This window comes from Lucilia sericata, unplaced genomic scaffold (genome assembly GCF_015586225.1).
Source record: "Lucilia sericata isolate MDLA Ls3-8-SP2 unplaced genomic scaffold, ASM1558622v1 Contig002026F_arrow, whole genome shotgun sequence".
NCBI classification, from domain to species: domain Eukaryota; kingdom Metazoa; phylum Arthropoda; class Insecta; order Diptera; family Calliphoridae; genus Lucilia; species Lucilia sericata.
Genome location: NW_023995890.1, coordinates 46,142 through 71,022, shown reverse-complemented (window position 1 = coordinate 71,022; position 24,881 = coordinate 46,142). Strand labels below are relative to the sequence as shown.

Below are 24,881 nucleotides of genomic sequence, written 5' to 3'. Positions count from 1 at the left end.
CTAGTTCTGTTCTAGTTCTGTTCTAGTTCTGTTCTAGTTCTGTTCTGTTCTAGTTCTGTTCTAGTTCTGTTCTAGTTCTGTTCTAGTTCTGTTCTAGTTCTGTTCTAGTTCTGTTCTAGTTCTGTTCTAGTTCTGTTCTAGTTCTGTTCTAGTTTTGTTCTAGTTCAGTTCTAGTTCTTTCTTTGTCTTTTTCTATTAATTTGTACATATGAATTTTTATAAAGTAATATTTTTATTTTTCCAGACAAATGGCCTTTTGTTCACCCCTCTACTGGTAAGTCAATTATTTTTATCTGTCATATATTATTACTCATACGTACATATGTGCTAAATCCTTTTTAATATTTTCTATTCATCTTTTCCATTATGCATACCACTCTTGCACTGCTTGACCATTTGTCAAATTACTCCATCATTTTTGCTCTATTTGTTTTTTATGTTGAACATGTCCAAGCATGCATTGTTGTTTTTTTTAAACAAAATTTGCATTTGTTGCTGTCTTAAAAAATCATAAATTTTATTTGTATAAATATTTATTATTTAAGTAAGAAAATTGACCAGTTTTTTTCTTCAAACAAATATTATTATATTCCATTTGTATTTATGATGGTTTCTTTTATTTTTGGCAACCCCCTTGTAACACTTTAAAATAAGTGGCAATAAACGTCCTGGAATTATTCTTTTTATAAATTTATTTTTTTTTATAAATTTTATACTTTACGCAAAATGCAAAATATTGAAAAAGAAAATTTTCTGATTTGATATTTTGTTCAATTGCTGTTGTTATTGGTGTCCAGTCCAGTCAATGCGTCTTAACCTGATTTCCAATACAATTATTTTATGTTTTCTTTTTTTAATTTTTACTTTCTTGTGTGTGTCTACTTCATGTTGGCATATGTATTGTGTGGGCGGCCAGTTTGGTTTTTTTTCTAAAGCCATTAACCTCAATACAGTTGTCAAAATAAAGAAGGAAAATAAAGTAACAAGGAAAGGTTTTCTTTTAAAGTTTGCTTCTTACAAAAAGGTAGAACAGTTTTACAGTGGGAAGTTAAATTTTTAATTTTTTTTTTTTTTTTATTTAAAATGACCTCTAGTAAACTTTAATATTTATTAAACATGTTTTTTCAATTAGCTTAATAATTTATGTATTTATATCCAAAATAAAACAATGAAAATAATTTCTATAATTAAATTGTCAACATCCGCCAAAAGATTTTTGTGGCACTGACTGTTCCACAACATGCGTTTTAATTTTTAAATATATGTTTCTTTGTTTTTTTGTTAAATGCCTTCACATTATTGTAATCTTACGCTTTAATTTTTGCCCGAAAAACTGCCAAAATATTTCCATGAAATATTATATTTTGTTTGTTTTTTGTTTTTTTCCTTTTTTATAACGTTTTGGCTTTCATTAGTATTTAAGAAAAACAAGGCGTAGGGAAAGAAATAATAACGTCTTATTAACATTTCTTAAAGAAAATCAAATTTACCATACTTGCTAAATTAAAGTGTTCAAATCCCTAAGACCAGCCCACACAAGATTACAGTAGAGAGCAAATTGTGCAGCAATAATCTCCAAAATCCCTTTAGTGTAGACATACACCAGACTAATAACCGGCCTACGACTATTTGGACTAGACTGGGAGACTACACTATAGACTAGACTATAGACTAGACTATGGACTATATTATAGACTAGATTAAGACTAGACTAGACTATAGGACCAGACTATAGGAACCAGAATCTAAACTTCAGATACTAGACTAGACTAGGACTATAGACTAGACTATAGACTAGACTACTAGAATAGACTAGACTATAGACTAGACTATAGACTAGACTATAGACTAGACTATAGACTAGACTATAGACTAGACTATAGACTAGACTATAGACTAGACTATAGACTAGACTATAGACTAGACTATAGACTAGACTATACTAGACTTAGACTATAGACTAGACTATAGACTAGACTATAGACTAGACTATAGACTAGACTATAGACTAGACTATAGACTAGACTATAGACTAGACTATAGACTAGACTATAGACTAGACTATAGACCAGACTATAGACTAGACTATAGACTAGACTATAGACTAGACTATAGACTAGACTATAGACTAGACTATAGACTAGACTATAGACTAGACTATAGACTAGACTATAGACTAGACTATAGACTAGACTATAGACTAGACTATAGACTAGACTATAGACTAGACTATAGACTAGACTATACTAGACTATAGACTAGACTATAGACTAGACCATTGACTAGACCATAGACTAGACTATAGACTAGACTATAGACAAGACCATTGACTAGACCATAGACTAGACTATAGACTAGACTATAGACTAGACTATAGACTAGACTATAGACTAGACTATAGACTAGACTATAGACTAGACTATAGACTAGACTATAGACTAGACTATAGATAGACTATAGACTAGACTATAGACTAGACTATAGACTAGACTATAGACTACTATAGACTAGACTATAGACTAGACTATAGACTAGACTATAGACTAGACTATAGACTAGACTATAGACTACACTATAGACTAGACTATAGACTAGACTATAGACTAGGCTATAGACTAGACTATAGACTAGACTATAGACTAGACTATAGACTAGACTATAGACTAGACTATAGACTAGACTATAGACTAGACTATTTACTAGAATATAGACTAGACTATAGACTAGACTATAGACTAACTATAGACTAGACTATAGACTAGACTATAGACTAGACTGTAGACTAGACTATAGACTAGACTAGACTAGACTATAGACTAGACTATAGACTAGACTATAGACTAGACTATAGACTAGACTATAGACTATAGTCTAGACTAGACTATAGACTAGACTATAGACTAGACTATAGACTAGACTATAGACTAGACTATAGACTAGACTATAGACTAGACTATAGACTAGACTATAGACTAGACTATAGACTAGACTATAGACTAGACTAGACTAGACTATAGACTAGACTATAGACAAACTATAGACTAGACTATAGACTAGACTATAGACTAGACTATAGACTAGACTATAGACTAGACTATAGACTAGACTATAGACTAGACTATAGACTAGACTATAGACTAGACTATAGACTAGACTATAGACTAGACTATAGACTAGACTATAGACTAGACTATAGACTAGACTATAGACTAGACTATAGACTAGACTATAGACTAGACTATAGACTAGACTATAGACTAGACTATAGACTAGACTATAGACTAGACTATAGACTAGACTAGACTATAGACTAGACTTAGACTAGACTATAGACTAGACTATAGACTAGACTATAGACTAGACTATAAAGACTATACAATAGACTAGATACTAGACTATACAATAGACTATAGACTAGACTATAGACTAGACTATAGACTAGACTATAGACTAGACTATAGACTAGACTATAGACTAGACATAGACTAGACTATAGACTAGACAATAGACTAGACTAAATACTAGATATAGACTAGACTATAGACTAGACTATAGACTAGACTATAGACTAGACTATAGACTGACTAAGACTAGACTATAGACTAGACTATAGACTAGACAATAGACTAGACTAAATACTAGATTATAGACTAGACTATAGACTAGACTATAGACTAGACTATAGACTAGACTATAGACTAGACTAAGACTAGACTATAGACTAGACTATAGACTAGAATAGACTAGACTATACTAGATATAGACTGACTATAGACTAGACTATAGACTGACTATAGACTAGACTAGACTATGGACTAGACTATAGACTAGACTATAGACTAGACTATAGACTAGACTATAGACTAGACTATAGAATAGACTATAGACTAGACTATAGACTAGACTATAGACTAGACTATAGACTAGACTATAGACTAGACTATAGACTAGACTATAGACTAGACTATAGACTAGACTATAGACTAGACTATAGACTAGACTATAGACTAGACTATAGACTAGACTATAGACTAGACTATAGACTAGACTATAGACTAGACTATAGACTAGACTATAGACTAGACTATAGACTAGACTATAGACTAGACTATAGACTAGACTATAGACTAGACTATAGACTAGACTATAGACTAGACTATAGACTAGACTATAGACTAGACTATAGACTAGACTATAGACTAGACTATAGACTAGACTATAGACTAGACTATAGACTAGACTATAGACTAGACTATAGACTAGACTATAGACTAGACTATAGACTAGACTATAGACTAGACTATAGACTAGACTATAGACTAGACTATAGACTAGACTATAGACTAGACTATAGACTAGACTATAGACTAGACTATAGACTAGACTATAGACTAGACTATAGACTAGACTATAGACTAGACTATAGACTAGACTATAGACTAGACTATAGACTAGACTATAGACTAGACTATAGACTAGACTATAGACTAGACTATAGACTAGACCAGCGGTTCCCACCGATTTTTACTTCGCGGACCCCTTGAAGAACTTATTTAATTTCGCGGACCCCCATACATATTTTGATATTATTGTTCTAAATAATTGTCCATCCGAAAATTGACCTAGTTCATTAATCCCTAGGTCTAATAAATGTAGAGATGTCATATTTCAGATAGGTTTTCAATTGCATGTTTTGAAGATAGAATGACTTCTTTGTTGATATGTTAACATGATGTTTAATTTTATGATCGTGAGATCTTTCATGTTCATTTTTCTTTAAGGTAGCGAAAAGGTTTCTTTATCAAATATTGTCACATGTGCTTAAGGAGTCACGTTTCAAAAATTTGTTGCGATTGCAAAGGGTGAACTGAGTAAGTGAGCTAAGTTTTCGGGAAAATAATATAAGAAAGTTGGACTTCTTCTATGTTGTTGCGGAATGCGTTATCCGCATAATATATGATTTGAACTCTTTGTTAAAGTACTGTGAATTTGGAACTTAAATTTTAATTTTAAAATACCAACGAATTATTTTACTTCATGGTTTTTTGGCTAAATATTTACGCGAAACGCTATGGATTTTCTGATGTTAATTTAATAATATGTATTGGTCGACAAAATCAAGTTAAAATCTGTGTATCACGTCGGATTGGAATATTTATAAAGAGATGCATAAAGAGTCACCTCTGTTTTGGAAATATATAATTTTAGTCCTTTCAAACGAGAACACTTTTGCTTACAATTTGATTTAAATCTGTAATAAGCTTGTCTTTGAATTGAACTTCATACTCCGGAATACCAGTATCCCTAATTTAATTGTAAGGCAGAGTATTATTTGTCTGAAATAAAAACCATTATTTCAGTACATATACAGGAAAAAAAATTACAAATCACGCAATACTTTACTTTATAAAAGTTATACAATAAATTTGTAGGGCCTAGCTTTCCTGATAAACAACCGAAAAAATAAAATTCAAAAAGTCACAAAAAATTTGGGATTATTGCACAAAAATAGGAGATATTTGTACATACATATAAAAGCAGAATATTGTTTATTCATGGTTTTTTTCGTTCGTCTTCGCGGACCCCCTAGGATTTTACAACGGACCACTAGGGGTCCGCGGACCCCCATTTGGGAACCGTTGGACTAGACTATAGACTAGACTATAGACTAGACTATAGACTAGACTATAGACTAGACTATAGACTAGACTATAGACTAGACTATAGACTAGACTATAGACTAGACTATAGACTAGACTATAGACTAGACTATAGACTAGACTATAGACTAGACTATAGACTAGACTATAGACTAGACTATAGACTAGACTATAGACTAGACTATAGACTAGACTATAGACTAGACTATAGACTAGACTATAGACTAGACTATAGACTAGACTATAGACTAGACTATAGACTAGACTATAGACATAGACTTGCTATAGACTAGACTATAGATAGACTATAGACTAGACTATAGACTTGGCTATAGACTAGACTATAGACTAGACTATAGACTAGACTATAGACTAGACTATGACTAGACTATAGACTGGCTATAGACTAGACTATAGACTAGACTATAGACTAGACTATAGACTAGACTACAGACTAGGACTATATACTAGACTATAGACTAGACTATAGACTAGACTACAGACTAGCTATAGACTAGACTATAGACTAGACTATAGACTAGACTACAGACTAGGCTATAGACTAGACTATAGACTAGAGTTTAGACTAGTCTATAGACTAACTATAGACTAGACTATAGACTAGACTTTAGACTGAATGGATTATGCTGGATTATATTCTACAGTGTTATTATGTTTCTACCTTCATTGTATTCAAATTTACACGTGTGTTAATTTTGATTTGATGTAATTGTTATTATTATTATTGTTAAACATAAATTTGATTATTAAAATTTCTCTAATGAAAATATAAAGAGAAACATAATAGATGCTTCTGAAACAGGAATTTTTAAATTTCCTTTGAATAAAAGGTAAAATTTTATTTTCCTGGCAAAAAAAAGGAATGTGAACAAAAAATATGAAAAGTTAATACCAAAATCTAATATTCTAGCAAATACCAGCTGCCACATTTAGGTGGCACAATAGAAATGACATAAAATTATATTATTGTCGTAAATTTACACTCTCTGCTCTTGGATGCTTCTGCTTTAACAACCATTCTATTGCTGTCTTTTATTGCTGCTAAAAAATAATAAAGAAAATATGAAAAATATTTTATGTCAGGATTCGAATAATATGTAAATGTGTTTGTGTGTGTGTGAAGGAGGGTGTTTATATTTCATAATGACACAAACAAAACATGACAATATTTTGACATTATCAACAGCAGTTATTGGTGAGAGTATGTCTAGCTGTTAAGGACGTTTGGATAAATGTTATGTATAGGTGTGTAAATACTATATGCTGCAGATTAACTATTTGAATATGGTTAGTGTCACTTATGAATTTGTATATGTGTTGCCCATCACTGTTAGTAGAGTGGCAAGTCGTAATAGTAAATATTCTGTTCGAATCAAAAGTTGATTGAAAAATAACAACAGCGCAAATTGTTATAGTTCAATTAAGTTTTGTAGTTTTTTTTTTGTTTTTATTATTTGTTCACAGAAAAAACTGAAAAACGATTTCAATTACCAAAACCTCGTTTTCAATTATTTTATTTTTGAAGTTCAACCTACACAGAAAAAACTGAAAAACGATTTCAATTACCAAAACCTCGTTTTCAATTATTTTATTTTTTGAAGTTCAACCTATAACAAAAATTGTATATTCAATTACTACTTATAATTGATTTCGTAAACAAAATTTTTATTTTTTCTATTTTTGTTGTTTTTAAATACGTATTTGATTATACATTTTTATGAATCAAATACAAAATGAATTGAACCCTTTTAAAATTTTTGATTAATCGTTTAATTGAAAATTTTTTAAAATTAATTTTTTCTGTGTATAACAAAAATTGTATATTCAATTACTACTTATAATTGATTTCGTACACAAAATTTTTATTTTTTCTATTTTTGTTGTTGTTAAATACGTATTTGATTATACATTTTTATGAATCAAATACAAAATGGATTGAACCCTTTTAAAAATTTTGATTAATCGTTTAATTGAAAATTTTTTAAAATTAATTTTTTCTGTGTTTCAATATTAGATCAAAAAAGATATTTGTAAAATTTATTTATTGTACGAAGTATTGTTATTTTATCTATTCATTCATACATTCACCCAGTCAATCACTCACTACTCATTCGTTCATTCAATTTTTTATTTTTTGTGGATTTGAATGTCAAAAGTTGGCTGTTTGTTTTGTCCAAATATATGAATACGAATATGTGTTGAAATTTATTTTCAAATGCTTTCAACAATTACGCTTCATTGGAATGGGAATTGTGTGCTTTTGACATGTGTTAACAATTGCCATAGACATAAGGGATCAACATTTTTACTTATGTAGTATGTATGTAAAGATAGAGTAGAGATAAGAAAAGGTCACTATGTATTAGGAACGAAATAATGCACTATTGAAAATTACTTATACATTATAAAACAAGGCGTTCAATCAAGCAAATCAGCTGTAAATTCTTAGACTACAGTTAAGTATTAGTCTGGACTATAGTCTAGTCTATACTCTGCACTATAATCGAATCTATGGTCTTGGCTTTTGACTAGCCTCTAGTGTGAATAACAGTCTATTCTTTAGTCTAGCTTATAGTCTGGACAATAGTCTAGTCTACAGTCTAGTCTATAGTCTAGTCTATAGTCTAGTCTATAGTCAAGTCTATAGTCAAGTCTATAGTCAAGTCTCTAGTCAGTCTAGTCTATAGTCTAGTCTATAGTCTAGTCTATAGTCTAGTCTATAGTCTAGTCTATAGTCTAGTCTATAGTCTAGTCTATAGTCTAGTCTATAGTCTAGTCTATAGTCTAGTATATAGTCTAGTCTATAGTCTAGTCTATAGTCTAGTCTATAGGTCTAGTCTATAGTCTAGTCCTATAGTCTAGTCTATAGTCTAGTCTATAGTCTAGTCTATAGTCTAGTCTATAGTCTAGTCTATAGTCTAGTCTATAGTCTAGTCTATTAGTCTAGTCTATAGTTAGTCTATAGTTTAGTCTATAGTCTAGTCTATAGTCTAGTCTATAGTCTAGTCTATAGTCTAGTCTATAGCTAGTTCTATGTCTAGTCTATAGTCTAGTCTATAGTAGTCTATAGTAGTCTATAGTTAGTCTATAGTCTAGTCTATCGTCTAGTCTATAGTCTAGTCTATAGTCTAGTCTATAGTCTAGTCTATAGTTAGTCTATAGTCTAGTCTATAGTCTAGTCTATAGTCTAGTCTATAGTCTAGTCTTAGTAGTCTAGTAGTCTATAGTCTAGTCTATAGTCTAGTCTATAGTCTAGTCTATAGTCTAGTCTATAGTCTAGTCTATAGTCTGTCTATAGTCTAGTCTATAGTATAGTCTATAGTCTAGTCTATAGTCTAGTCTATAGTCTAGTCTAGTCTAGTCTATAGTCTAGTCTATAGTCTAGTCCTATAGTCTAGTCTATAGTCTAGTCTATAGTCTAGTCTATAGTCTAGTCTATAGTCTAGTCTAGTAGTCTAGTCTATGTCTAGTCTATAGTCTAGTCTATAGTCTAGTCTATAGTCTAGTCTATAGTCTAGTCTATAGTCTAGTCTATTAGTCTAGTCTATAGTCTAGTCTATAGTCTAGTCTATAGTCTAGTCTATAGTCTAGTCTATAGTCTAGTCTATAGTCTAGTCTATAGTCTAGTCTATAGTCTAGTCTATAGTCAGTCTAGTCTAGTCTATAGTCTAGTCTAGTCTAGTCTAGTCTAGTCTAGTCTATAGTCTAGTCTAGTCTATAGTCTAGTCTAGTCTATAGTCTAGTCTATAGTCTAGTCTATAGTCTAGTCTATAGTCTAGTCTATAGTCTAGTCTATAGTCTAGGTCTATAGTCTAGTCTATAGTCTAGTCTATAGTCTGGTCTATAGTCTAGTCTATAGTCTAGTCTATAGTCTAGTCTATAGTCTAGTCTATAGTCTAGTCTATAGTCTAGTCTATAGTCTAGTCTATAGTCTACTCTATAGTCTACTCTATAGTCTACTCTATAGTCTAGTCTATAGTCTGGTCTATAGTCTAGTCTATAATCTAGTCTATAGTCTAGTCTATAGTCTAGTCTATAGTCTAGTCTATAGTCTAGTCTATAGTCTAGTCTATAGTCTAGTCTATAGTCTAGTCTATAGTCTAGTCTATAGTCTAGTCTAGTCTAGTCTATAGTCTAGTCTATAGTCTAGTCTATAGTCTAGTCTATAGTCTAGTCTATAGTCTAGTCTATAGTCTAGTCTATAGTCTAGTCTATAGTCTAGTCTATAGTCTAGTCTATAGTCTAGTCTATAGTCTAGTCTAGTCTATAGTCTAGTCTATAGTCTAGTCTATAGTCTAGTCTATAGTCTAGTCTATAGTCCTAGTCTATAGTCTAGTCTATAGTCTAGTCTATAGTCTAGTCTATAGTCTAGTCTATAGTCTAGTCTATAGTCTAGTCTATAGTCTAGTCTATAGTCTAGTCTATAGTCTAGTCTATAGTCTAGTCTATAGTCTAGTCTATAGTCTAGTCTAAAGTCTAGGTCTATAGTCTAGTCTAGTCTTATAGTCTAGTCTATAGTCTAGTCTATAGTCTAGTCTATAGTCTAGTCTATAGTCTAGTCTATAGTCTAGTCTATAATCTAGTCTATAGTCTAGTCGATAGTCTAGTCTATAGTCTAGTCTATAGTCTAGTCTAAAGTCTAGTCTATAGTCTAGTCTATAGTCTAGTCTATAGTCTAGTCTATAGTCTAGTCTATAGTCTAGTCTATAGTCTAGCCTATACTCTAGTCTATATTCTAGGCCTATAGTCTATTGTCTAGTCTAGTCTATTGTCTAGTCTATTGTGTAGTCTATTGTCTGGTCTATTGTGTAGTCTATTGTCTGGTCTATAGTCTAGTCCGAAACCTGATTCATTTATGATTAAAACAGCCAAAATTATGAAATTTTACACCAAGACAATTTTATTTTGTTCTTAATGCCACTGAAAGCCAACATGCACCAACAGCAGATAACACGAAGCCACCACCACATTACCCAGCATAACAAAGAAACCAATTTTTAGATAACCAAAAAATGTCAGTCTATAGCCATGACGGGAGGCCACACCAGCACAAGCTATATTAGCAAACGCACCCACAATTGAACCATTACCACCCAGAGTACAACCCAAGGCCAAAGACCAGACTAGCGGCATAATGGGTATATTGATGTGCTGATTTAGAGACAAGGTGCCAATAATGCGCATCATCATATCTGCCACAGGAACATTATCGATAAAAGTGGTTAAAATGGCGGAAATCCATATAATAGATAAAATGGCCACTGTTAAGCGATGGTGTTCACTGACATTGATGATGAAATGCTCTAGCAGTAGGCCAATGTTTTCTAAGAGTCCCAAAGAGATTAAGACTTGCATGATGATAGACAGGGTAACAAAGAACAGCATGGTGGACCAGTCTATGCGCGATAACATGCCTTCGATATCCTCATAGTTGCTGAGGGATAAAGCTAATAGGGCGGTTAATATAGCAATCCAACCTTTAGAGACTTTAAGTAGTTGAGGTATACGAGACAAAATGGAGAACAGGAAAGTTGTTAGCAAAGCTAAGATACAAATGATTACTAACGGACTATTTTTTATGGGATAATTGGCTCTTAGATTCTGAACTTTCTCCTCAAACCCTGAGGGTTTTTCGGGCATTTTGCCCAAACGTTTTAAACGTTTGCGCAAATTAACAATGCGACGATCCACGGTTTGTCGGGCCAAACTTTCATCCCACGTATAGTCACCCATGCGCAGAGAGGCTCTACGCCAAACATTAATTAAACGTTTCAGACGGCGTTGTTGAAATGGTTCAAAATTACGCATTTTAGCAGAGTTAAGGAATTGTAGTCGTAAATGTATGTACGACTGGGCCAACGTTAGTAAGGTGGCGGGTAACATGTGGATCATAAATTCTTTGAATTGTATTTGATGACTGGTTAAAAACGGGGAGTTTGATATCAGATCATTGCTTATGGAACTAATGGGTGTAAGGGTTGAACCCACATTTATGGCTATGATTAGACAGCTAAGAATAGGAGTACAGTCCAGTTGCATAATTTCACATAAACGCAAACAAATGGGAGCTATAAACAAAACCAGCAATATGCCATCAAAGATATTGGATAGCAGACAGGAGGAGAGCAGAATACAATGCAGCATGGGCCATATATGGCCATTGGATAGTTCATAACTGACAGCAGCTAAATAATCTTGCAAACCGGTTTCCGCCAAAAGCTCAATAATAAGAGAAGCACCAAAGAATAGCATAATGGTATCAATATTACCCCAGATATTGAATATTATCTGAAGAGAAGGTCTCAGATGTACCGCCGCTATAATACCCACTGCCAAGGTGGAACATATCACCCCCGCCAATGTACGATGTACTAGCTCAAACATGATGGCAACATAGATAATAAGCAACAGCAATAAACCCAATATTAAACCGGTTTTCTTGGAGACCATACTAAATTGATAGGCCACTTGCAAGGGTATGGTTCCATTAAAATTGCTCGCGAACTGCAACTGATATTTGCCATTATCCAACTTAACATTTTCTATTATCTTTTCCACCATTAGGATTTCCTGCCACTCCCCTTTATGCTGCTCGGATAGGTGTAAATGTAAAACAGATTTGATAGTCTTAATAGAATTGTCCTCCTCTACTTGTTGCAATGTAACCCACAGAAATGGGCTCTCAAAATGGCTGGACTGCAGCTCATCGAAGCGAAAAGTGGTCTTAGTAAAGGGGCCATATAATCTCAGACATAAACTTGAACCGATCACCTCTTGGTTTATACCAAATTTAAGACCTTCTTCTCCCGGCGGCACGGACAAGGTAATGGCTTCGTATTCAATTTCTTCATTGGCCATAAGGAAGTAGGTGAAGGTTAACCAACATATAGCCATGATAAGGCGCTGGCCATATTCAGCAAACGTCTTACTAACTTATACTGTTTAGATCTTCCATAATATTCCTCCTCAGGATGGTCACTCATAGAAAAACTGTCTTCTGAGGTAGTAGCATCCATGCCGCCTCTTAAGCGCTGCCTTAAAACTCTATTTATACCCAAACTGATTTCATTTTGTTCTCGCTTCAGAAAGAAGCCAATATGTTCAAATTAATCCTTTAGTCACATAGCCATTTAACTTACCTTTTTCTTTTTTAATCCTTTAAATATTTGCCCAACTGCTTTATGATTTTGTATTAAATTTATTTGACATTTAATTGTTTTATTGCTCCCTGTTGCCATACAATTTGTTATTAAGTAAATAATTTTAAAAATTTATAACAAAAAATATTGTTTCTTTTGTAATGCGGCAAATATTTGCAACATTTGTAAATATTTTATTGTATTTTTTTATGAAATTAATTTTCTACGAAATTTGTTTTCTCTATTGACATTTCTTTAGTGTTTTGTTTATACAATTTTAAAATGAATTTCAACACTAGACTTTACTACACTGAAAGAAAAAAATACGAGCCAAGTAATTGTCTATATGAATTCGCCGCAAATTGTCTACTTCGAAATTTATATTGTCTCGAGTATAATCTATTGTAGATTGTTCTGTAGACAGTTCTATAGTATCGACTATAAACAGTTCTATAGTCTCAACTATAGACAGTTCTATAGCCTCGGCTATAGTATATATATAGAGATTACAGAAAGTTCTATAGTTTCGACTACGGACTGTTCTATGGTCTCGACTATAAACAGTTCTGTAGTCTCGACAATAGAGAATTCTGTAGTCTCGACTATAGACAGTTATATAGTCTCGACTATAGACAGTTCTATAGTCTCGACTATTGACAGTTCTATAATCTAGACTATAGTCAGTTCTCTAGTCTAGACTATAGACAGTTCTATAGTCCCGACTATAGACAGTTCTATAGTCTCGAATATTGACAATTCAACAGTCATCGGCTATAGATAGTTCTACTGTCTCGACTATAGACAGTTCTGCAGTCTCGACTATAGACATTGCTATAGTCTCGACTATAGATAGTTCTATAGTCTCGACTATAGATAGTTCTATAGTCTCGACTATAGATAGTTCTATAGTCTCGACTATACATAGTTCTATAGTCTCGACTATAGACAGTTCTATAGTCTCGACTATAGCCAGTTCTACAGTCTCGACTATAGACAGTACTATAGTCTCAACTATAGACAGTTCTATAGTCTCTATTATAGACAGTTCTATAGTCTCTATTATAGACAGTTCTATAGTCTCGATTATACACAATTCTATAGTCACGACTATAGACAGTACTATAGTCTCGACTAAAGACACTTCTATAGTCTCGACTAAAGGCAGTTATATTGTCTCGACTATAGGCAGTTCTGCAATCTAGATTAGAGACAGTTCCATATGGTCGACTATAGACAGTTCTATAGTCTCGATATAGACAGTTCTATAGTCTCGCCTATAGACAGCTCTATAGTCTCGATTATAGACAGTTCTATAGTCTCAACCATATGCAGTTCTATAGTCTCGACTATAGGCAGTTCTATAGTCTCAACTATAGACTGTTCTATAGTCTCGCCTATAGACAGTTCTATAGTCTCGACTATAGGCAGTTCTATAGTCTCGACTATAGGCAGTTCTATAGTCTCGACTATAGACAGTTCTATAGTCTCGACTATAGGCAGTTCAATTGTCTAGACTATAGCCATTGCTATAGTCTCGACTATAGACAGTTCTATAGTCTCGACTATACATAATTCCATAGTTGAGACTATAGCACTATCTATAGTCGAGACTATAGCACTATCTATAGCCGAGACTGTAGAAGTGTCTATAGTTCTATAGTCGAGACTATAGTACTGTCTATAGTCGACACTATAGAACTGTCTATAGTCGAGACGATAGCAATGTCTATAGTCGATACTATAGCGCTGTGTATAGTCGAGACTATAGCACTGTCTATTGTCGAGACTGTAGAAGTGTCTATAGTCGAGACTGTAGAAGTGTCTATAGTCGAGACTGTAGAAGTGTCTATAGTCTAGACTATTGAACTGTCTATAGTCTAGACTAAAGATAGTTCTATAATCTCGACTATGGACTATTCTATAGTCTGGACTATAGAATATTATATAGTATATTATAGGCTATTCTATTATATCTATTATATCTGGATACTTCTATTAGTCTAAGCGATTTTTTCAAGTTCTTCTCTTTTACATATATATTTCCATAAACACAAATACATAGTTGTTTTCTGTCTAGTGGATGCTAAATAAATAACCATAAATACCTCCTGCAATCATAACAAAACAGCCATCAGTTAAATTCAATATTTCTATTTTTAGAAACGAAACTTCATTAGCATTAAAATTTTTAAAATCTTATAAATACTTCTGTCAAAATTGTTCACACACACACACTTTCATTTACACTACGAAGATACAAAAAAGCTAAAGAATAAATAATTTTTTTGCTTGTGCATTTATATTTAAATATGAATAACCTAAATAAAATATTTAAAAAATATAAAATTTCCATTCATTTGAAATGTATTTGGTATTTTGATAATATTTTGTATATGAGATATATTGAAATGTAAATTTCAATGTATGCATTAGAATACACATTTTCCAAACAGTAGGGGGGCAAAAATTAAGAAAACATTATTTTATTTTTTAACCTATTGTGGACGCATGGTGTTTTTTTCTATGGGCTAATTTAGCTCCATGCAGTTTTTGCTAACAGTGCTCTAAATGCTTTTATAATTTGTGTAAAATTTTTGATAATATGTTATACTTTTGTTACTCACTGTACAGCAAAACGTATGAATAAATATTGGAGTAACTTTTGACATTAAATGCTTAAAAAATGACATTCATTCATAATTTAAACAGTATAAATTTTGAGAAATAAAATTGTTTAAGTGGATCAAACATAACAGTTTCTATGAAAAGCTAAAGGTTAGTTATAGTCTAGTCCATAGTCTGTTGTAAACGGTAGTTATTAGTAGTTAGTTAGTTAGTTAGTTAGTTTAGTTAGTTAGTTAGTTAGTTAGTTAGTTAGTTGTTAGTTAGTTTACGTTAGTTAGTTAGTTAGTTCGTTAGTTAGTTAGTTAGTTGTTAGTTCTTAGTTAGTTCGTTCGTTAGTTCGTTAGTTAGTGTTAGTTTCTTCAGTTTTAGTTCGTTAGGAGTTCGTTAGTTAGTTCGTTCGTTCGTTAGTAGTTCGTTCGCTTCGTGTCGTTCGTTCGTTCGTTCGTTCGTTCGTTCGTTCGTTTTCGTTCGTTCGTCGTTCTTCGTTCGTTCGTTCGTTCGTTCGTTCGTTTCGTTCGTTAGTTCGGTCGTTCGTTTCGTTCGTTCGTTAGTTCGTTCGTTCGTTCGTTCTTCGTTCGTTCGTTCGTTCGTCGTTCGTTCGTTCGTTCGTTCGTTCTTTCGTTCGTTCGTTCGTTCGTTCGTTCGTTCGTTCGTCGTTCGTTTCGTTCTTCGTTCGTTCTGTTTTCGTTCGTTCGTTCGTTCGTTCGTTCTCGTTCGTTCGTTCGTTCGTTCGTTCGTTCGTTCCGTTCGTTCGTTCGTTTTCTTTGTTTGTTTGTTTGTTCGTTCGTTCTTTCGTTCGACTAGACTATAGACTAGACTAGACTAGACTACAGACTAGACTATAGACTAACTATAGACTAGACTATAGACTAGACTATAGACTAGACTATAGACTGACTATAGACTAGACTATAGACTACTATAGACTAGACTATAGACTAGACTATAGACTAGACTATAGACTAGACTATCGACTAGACTATAGACTAGACTATAGACTAGACTATAGACTAGACTATAGACTAGACTATAGACTAGACTAGAACTAGACTATAGACTAGACTATAGACTAGACTATAGACTAGACTATAGACTAGACTATAGACTAGACTATAGACTAGACTATAGACTAGACTATAACTAGACTATAGACTAGACTAGACTAGACTAGACTAGACTATAGACTAGACTATAGACTAGACTATAGACTAGACTATAGACTAGACTATAGACTAACTAGACTATAGACTAGACTATAGACTAGACTATAGACTAAGACTATAGACTAGACTAAGACTAGACTAGACTAGACTAGAGTAGACTATAGACTAGACTATAGACTAGACTATAGATAGACTATAGACTAGACTATAGACTAGACTATAGACTAGACTATAGACTAGACTAGATAGACTAGACATAGACTAGACTATAGACTAGACTATAGACTAGACTATAGACTAGACTATAGACTAGACTATAGACTAGACTATAGACTAGACTATAGACTAGACTATAGACTAGACTATAGACTAGACTATAGACTAGACTATAGACTAGACTATAGACTAGACTATAGACTAGCCTATAGACTAGACTATAGACTACTATAGACTAGACTATAGACTAGACTATAGACTAGACTATAGACTATACTATAGACTAGACTATAGACTAGACATACTAAGACTAGACTATAGACTAGACTATAGACTAGACTATAGACTAGACTATAGACTAGACTATAGACTAGACTATAGACTAGACTATAGACTAGACTATAGACTAGACTATAGACTAGACTATAGACTAGACTATAGACTAGACTATAGACTAGACTATAGACTAGACTATAGACTAGACTATAGACTAGACTATAGACTAGACTATAGACTAGACTATAGACTAGACTATAGACTAGACTATAGACTAGACTATAGACTAGACTATAGACTAGACTATAGACTAGACATATAGACTAGCTAGACTAGACTATAGACTAGACTATAGACCTAGACTATAGACTAGACTATAGACTAGACTATAGACTAGACTATAGACTAGACTATAGACTAGACTATAGACTAGACTATAGACTAGACTATAGACTAGACTATAGACTAGACTATAGACTAGACTATAGACTAGACTATAGACTAGACTATAGACTAGACTATAGACTAGACTATAGACTAGACTATAGACTAGACTATAGACTAGACTATAGACTAGACTATAGACTAGACTATAGACTAGACTATAGACTAGACTATAGACTAGACTATAGACTAGACTATAGACTAGACTATAGACTAGACTATAGACTAGACTATAGACTAGACTATAGACTAGACTATAGACTAGACTATAGACTAGACTATAGACTAGACTATAGACTAGACTATAGACTAGACTATAGACTAGACTATAGACTAGACTATAGACTAGACTATAGACTAGACTATAGACTAGACATAGACTAGACTATAGACTAGTATACTATAGACTAGACTATAGACTAGACTATAGACTAGACTATAGACTAGACTATAGACTAGACTATAGACTAGACTATAGACTAGACTATAGACTAGACTATAGACTAGACTATAGACTAGACTATAGACTAGACTAGACTAGACTACTAGACTATAGACTAGACTATAGACTAGACTATAGACTAGACTATAGACTAGACTATAGACTAGACTATAGACTAGACTATAGACTAGACTATAGACTAGACTATAGACTAGACTATAGACTAGACTATAGACTAGACTATAGACTAGACTATAGACTAGACTATAGACTAGACTATAGACTAGACTATAGACTAGACTATAGACTAGACTATAGACTAGACTATAGACTAGACTATAGACTAGACTATAGACTAGACTATAGACTAGACTATAGACTAGACTATAGACTAGACTATAGACTAGACTATAGACTAGACTATAGACTAGACTATAGACTAGACTATAGACTAGACTATAGACTAGACTATAGACTAGACTATAGACTAGACTATAGACTAGACTATAGACTAGACTATAGACTAGACTATAGACTAGACTATAGACTAGACTATGAAGACTATAGACTACTATAGACTAGACTATAGACTAGACTATAGACTAGACTATAGACTAGACTATAGACTAGACTATAGACTAGACTATAGACTAGACTATAGACTAGACTATAGACTAGACTAGACTACTAGACTAGACTACTAGACTAGACTATAGACTAGACTATAGACTAGACTATAGACTAGACTATAGACTAGACTATAGACTAGACTATAGACTAGACTATAGACTAGACTATAGACTAGACTATAGACTAGACTATAGACTACACTATAGACTAGACTATAGACTACACTATAGACTTAAGTTTCTTCTTTTCGTAAATAATTTTGTTTTAACATTTAATATAAACATAATAACATAATAAGTAATTTTTCAGTTACATTGAATTCTTATCCCGAAACCATAAACAAACTGACAAGAAGACATATATTCATGTCATACATTTGAACATGTCATCAGAGATTTAAAGCAAAATGTACATTCTTGATGTGTGTGTGTATGTCAGAAGATGATTTATTTAAGAATTTCATAAAACTGTATTTTTATTAAGAAATTAAATGTAATATTAGGATAATATAGAAAAAAACTTAGTAAAATAAAATTAAAATGAAATTGCAATACATATTTATATGTATTTTATAAGGAAACACCTTTAACCTGAACTACATTTGATTTTCCTATTAGAATTACTATGAAATAGTTGCCATTCCTTCACATACACAAATGTAAATCTTCTTCTTTACCACTTTGCTGCCCTGACAAATGTTAGAAGCAGAGAAACCATCTAAGCAAATGCAATTAAAAGAGAGAAATATATAAAATTTTGCTATAGTTTTACCACTTCCATACCAAATCAGATTATTGGTATTATTATTGTACTTTTATTATTTTATTACAACTCTACCACAATATTTCATTTGTATTTCATTATTCATAGGATGTATTGTTTTGAATTTTAATCATGTAATTTTTATACATTTTCACAAATTTCTGACATCATAAATCAAATAATGTTTGTTGCATCCGTAACAATATTGTAACATTATAATTGTATCTATAACCCAGTGAACAATTTTGAAATTTGTTGATGAATATACTAATTCATTTTATAGAGAAATATGTTAAAATTCGGTCTAAATGAACTAATCTAAAGTCATGTATAGATTCTTCTAAATACTCTTCTATAAATTTAAGCAAACTTCTACTATAAACTCGTCCATAAACTCGTGTAAAGTTTAGACTCGTCTATAAACTCGTCGATACACTCGTCTTTACAATCGTCCATAAACTCGTCTATAAACTTGTCTATAAACCCATCTGTAAACTTGTCTAAAAACTCGTCTATAAACTCTTCTTTAAACTCTTCTATAAACTAGTCTATAAACTTCTAAAACTCCTTTATAAACTCGTCTTTAAACTCGTATATAGACTCGACTACAAACTCATATATTGACTCGCCTTAAACTCTCCTTTAAACTCTTCTATAAACTCTTATAAACTTCTTTATAAACTTGTCTACTAATTCGTATATAGACTCGACTATAAAGCCATCTTTTGAACCGTCTATAAACTTGTCTATAAACTTGTCTATAAACTCATCTATAAACTTATCTATAAACTTATCTGTAAACTCGTCTATAAACTCGTCTAAATACTCGTTTATAAACTCGTCTATAAACTCGTCTAAATACTCGTCTATAAACTTGTCTATAAACTCGCCTATAAACTCTTCTATAAACTCCTCTATAAACTCGTCTATAAACTATAAAGCCATCTTTTGACTCGTCTATAAACGAGTCTAAAAACTCATCTATAAACTCGCCTATAAACTCCTCCATAAACTCGTATATAGACTCTACTATAAACTCATCTATTAACTCGTCTATAAACTTGTCTATAAACTCGTATATAGACTGCAGACTGGTATATAGAAATATCAATAAACTGATCTATAAACTAGTCTAAAGACTGGTCTATAGATTCTTTAATAGATTAGTCAATAAACTTGTCTATAGACTAGTACAAAAACTCGTTATAAACTGGTCTCGTTTCTGCGCACTGGTTTGTAGACTTGTCAATAAACTAATCTATAGACTCGTCGATAAATTCTTCCATAAACTCATATATAGAGTCATATATAAGAACTCGTCTATAGACTTACTCCTATAATAGTTTGTAAACTTTAGACTACTCTATATAAACTGGTCTATAGAATAGGCCATTCACTAGTCTATAGTCTCGAGACTTTATGGTAGGTTTGGCAATAGTCTGTTTTATAATCTGGTCTATAGTCGTCGACAAACTCGTCTAAAGTCTCATCTAGAAAGTTGTCTATAGTCTCGCTTATAAACGTATCCAAACTCTTATATGCATATTTTAATTTACAAACTCTGGTCTGGTCATTTCAATCAGATTTTTTTAAACCTTTTATTTTTGATTATAATTAAACAACTATATATTTACTCTACCTTGCTCATATCAACTGTTTTTTTATAATTTTCTCACTTTCATTATTATTCCCCTTCATTTGCTTTTCAATTAATCTCCTTTTGTATGTTCTTTCATAATTTGCATTCAGATTGTCTTTTTGATCAAATTGTCGGGATAAATGATACAGAAATGCTTAAAGGCTTAAAGGTAATTTTCTTATTATTTATGTGTGTTGTTGTTTTAAATTATTTTAAATACTAAAAGAAAGGAAACAACAAATACTGTCAGGTATATACAAACATATACATACACATTGACTTGTAACAGGATGTATACTTATTAACGATACTACTACATAATTGAATTTCCTGTTTTTTTATTTATTGTAAATATCTGCATAATACTTAAAAGCATAAATTATTAATATGTATAGTATGTATTTATATACATACATTGTATACTTTTGTACATATGCCTTTACATATCTGTATTTATATAAGTAGTGAGCAAATATTCTGTAACAGGTGTCATAAATTTTAATTATTTTTAATATTTAATTACAAATAAACAGAAAAACCTGTAGGTGGGAAGGAATAGCACAGTATGTGTACATATGTATGTATATAGTATATATAGTATGTCCATCGTTAGCAAACACAGTGTAATGTATATATATGTAAGATTTTATTACATAAATATATTAAATACACTGTTTAAAGTAGATGGTGAATAGCTGTAAAAAGCACTGAAACTTGTTGCTCTTACAATTCGCTTGTTTCCACCTTTTAATATAACAATGAGAGTATGGTAGTAATGAGAATATATAACAAATAAGAAGTCTATATTTCCACATTTGTCGAATCTTATATACCCTTTAATATAGTGTGTTAAAAAAATTATTTTATAAAATTTAAATTCTCAGAAAATTGATTTAAACAGACATACAGATGGACAGACAGATAGATAGACAGACAGACAAGCAGATGGACAGACAGAGACAGGCAAGCAATCAGGTATAGAGACAGATTAACTAACTAACTAACTAACTAACTAACTAACTAACTAACTAACTAACTAACTAACTAACTAACTAACTAACTAACTAACTAACTAACTAACTACTAACTAACTAACTAACTAACTAACTAACTAACTAACTAACTAACTACTAACTAACTAACTAACTAACTAACTACTAACTAACTAACTAACTAACTAACTAACTAACTAACTACTAACTAACTAACTACTAACTAACTAACTAACTAACTAACTAACTAACTAACTACTAACTAACTAACTAACTACTAACTAACTAACTAACTAACTAACTAACTACTAACTAACTAACTAACTAACTAACTAACTAACTAACTAACTAACTAACTAACTAACTAACTAACTAACTAACTAACTAACTAACTACTAACTAACTAACTAACTAACTAACTAACTACTAACTAACTAACTAACTAACTAACTAACTAACTAACTAACTAACTAACTAACTACTAACTAACTACTAACTAACTAACTAACTAACTAACTAACTAACTAACTAACTAACTAACTAACTAACTAACTAACTAACTAACTACTAACTAACTAACTAACTAACTAACTAACTAACTAACTACTAACTAACTAACTAACTAACTAACTAACTAACTAACTACTAACTAACTAACTAACTAACTAACTAACTAACTAACTAACTAACTAACTAACTAACTAACTAACTAACTAACTAACTAACTAACTAACTACTAACTAACTAACTAACTAACTAACTAACTAACTAACTAACTAACTAACTAACTAACTAACTAACTAACTAACTAACTAACTAACTAACTAACTAACTAACTAACTAACTAACTAACTAACTAACTAACTACTAACTAACTAACTAACTAACTAACTAACTAACTAACTACTAACTAACTAACTAACTACTAACTAACTAACTAACTAACTAACTAACTAACTAACTAACTAACTAACTACTAACTAACTAACTAACTAACTAACTAACTAACTAACTAACTAACTACTAACTAACTAACTAACTAACTAACTAACTACTAACTAACTAACTAACTAACTAACTAACTAACTAACTAACTAACTAACTAACTAACTAACTAACTAACTAACTAACTAACTAACTAACTAACTAACTACTAACTAACTAACTAACTAACTAACTAACTAACTAACTAACTAACTACTAACTACTAACTAACTAACTAACTAACTAACTAACTAACTAACTAACTAACTAACTAACTAACTAACTAACTAACTAACTAACTAACTAACTAACTAACTAACTAACTAACTAACTAACTAACTAACTAACTAACTAACTAACTAACTAACTAACTAACTAACTAACTAACTAACTAACTAACTAACTAACTAACTAACTAACTAACTAACTAACTAACTAACTAACTAACTAACTAACTAACTAACTAACTAACTAACTAACTAACTAACTAACTAACTAACTAACTAACTAACTAACTAACTAACTAACTAACTAACTAACTAACTAACTAACTACTAACTAACTAACTAACTAACTAACTAACTAACTAACTAACTAACTACTAACTAACTAACTAACTAACTAACTAACTAACTAACTAACTAACTAACTAACTAACTAACTAACTAACTAACTAACTAACTAACTAACTAACTAACTAACTAACTAACTACTAACTAACTAACTAACTAACTAACTAACTAACTAACTAACTAACTAACTAACTACTAACTAACTAACTAACTAACTAACTAACTAACTACTAACTAACTAACTAACTAACTACTAACTAACTAACTAACTAACTAACTAACTAACTAACTAACTAACTAACTACTAACTAACTAACTAACTAACTAACTAACTAACTAACTAACTAACTAACTAACTAACTAACTAACTAACTAACTAACTAACTAACTAACTAACTAACTAACTAACTAACTAACTAACTAACTAACTAACTAACTAACTAACTAACTAACTAACTAACTAACTAACTAACTAACTAACTAACTAACTAACTAACTAACTAACTAACTACTAACTAACTAACTAACTAACTACTAACTAACTACTAACTAACTAACTAACTAACTAACTAACTAACTAACTAACTAACTAACTAACTAACTAACTAACTAACTAACTAACTAACTACTAACTAACTAACTAACTAACTACTAACTAACTAACTAACTACTAACTAACTAACTAACTAACTAACTAACTAACTAACTAACTAACTAACTAACTAACTAACTAACTAACTAACTAACTAACTAACTAACTAACTAACTAACTAACTAACTAACTAACTAACTAACTAACTAACTAACTAACTAACTAACTAACTAACTAACTAACTAACTAACTAACTAACTAACTAACTAACTAACTAACTAACTAACTAACTAACTAACTACTAACTACTAACTAACTAACTAACTAACTAACTAACTAACTAACTAACTAACTAACTAACTAACTACTAACTAACTAACTAACTAACTAACTAACTAACTAACTAACTAACTAACTAACTAACTAACTAACTACTAACTACTACTAACTAACTAACTAACTACTAACTACAACTAACTAACTACTAACTAACTAACTAACTAACTAACTAACTAACTAACTAACTAACTAACTAACTAACTAACTAACTAACTAACTAACTAACTAACTAAACTACTACTAACTAACTACTAACTAACTAACTAACTAAACTAACTAACTAACTAACTAACTACTAACTAACTAACTAACTAACTAACTAACTAACTAACTAACTAACTAACTAACTAACTAACTAACTACTAACTAACTAACTAACTAACTA

At 31.4% G+C, this 24,881-nt stretch overlaps 1 protein-coding gene across 1 annotated transcript; it reads right to left on the bottom strand.

The window, feature by feature from the left end:
* Nucleotides 1-10,592: 10,592 nt before the first annotated feature.
* On the bottom strand, nt 10,593-13,082 carry LOC119613247 (P protein-like). Its single transcript, XM_037969221.1, has 2 exons — nt 12,821-13,082; nt 10,593-12,760 (listed from the first exon to the last, which is right to left on the bottom strand). The coding sequence occupies exon 2, from the start codon at nt 12,573-12,575 to the stop codon at nt 10,593-10,595; it is 1,983 nt and encodes a 660-aa protein (XP_037825149.1). The 5' UTR covers nt 12,576-12,760; nt 12,821-13,082.
* Between the last annotated feature and the right edge of the window lie 11,799 nt (nt 13,083-24,881).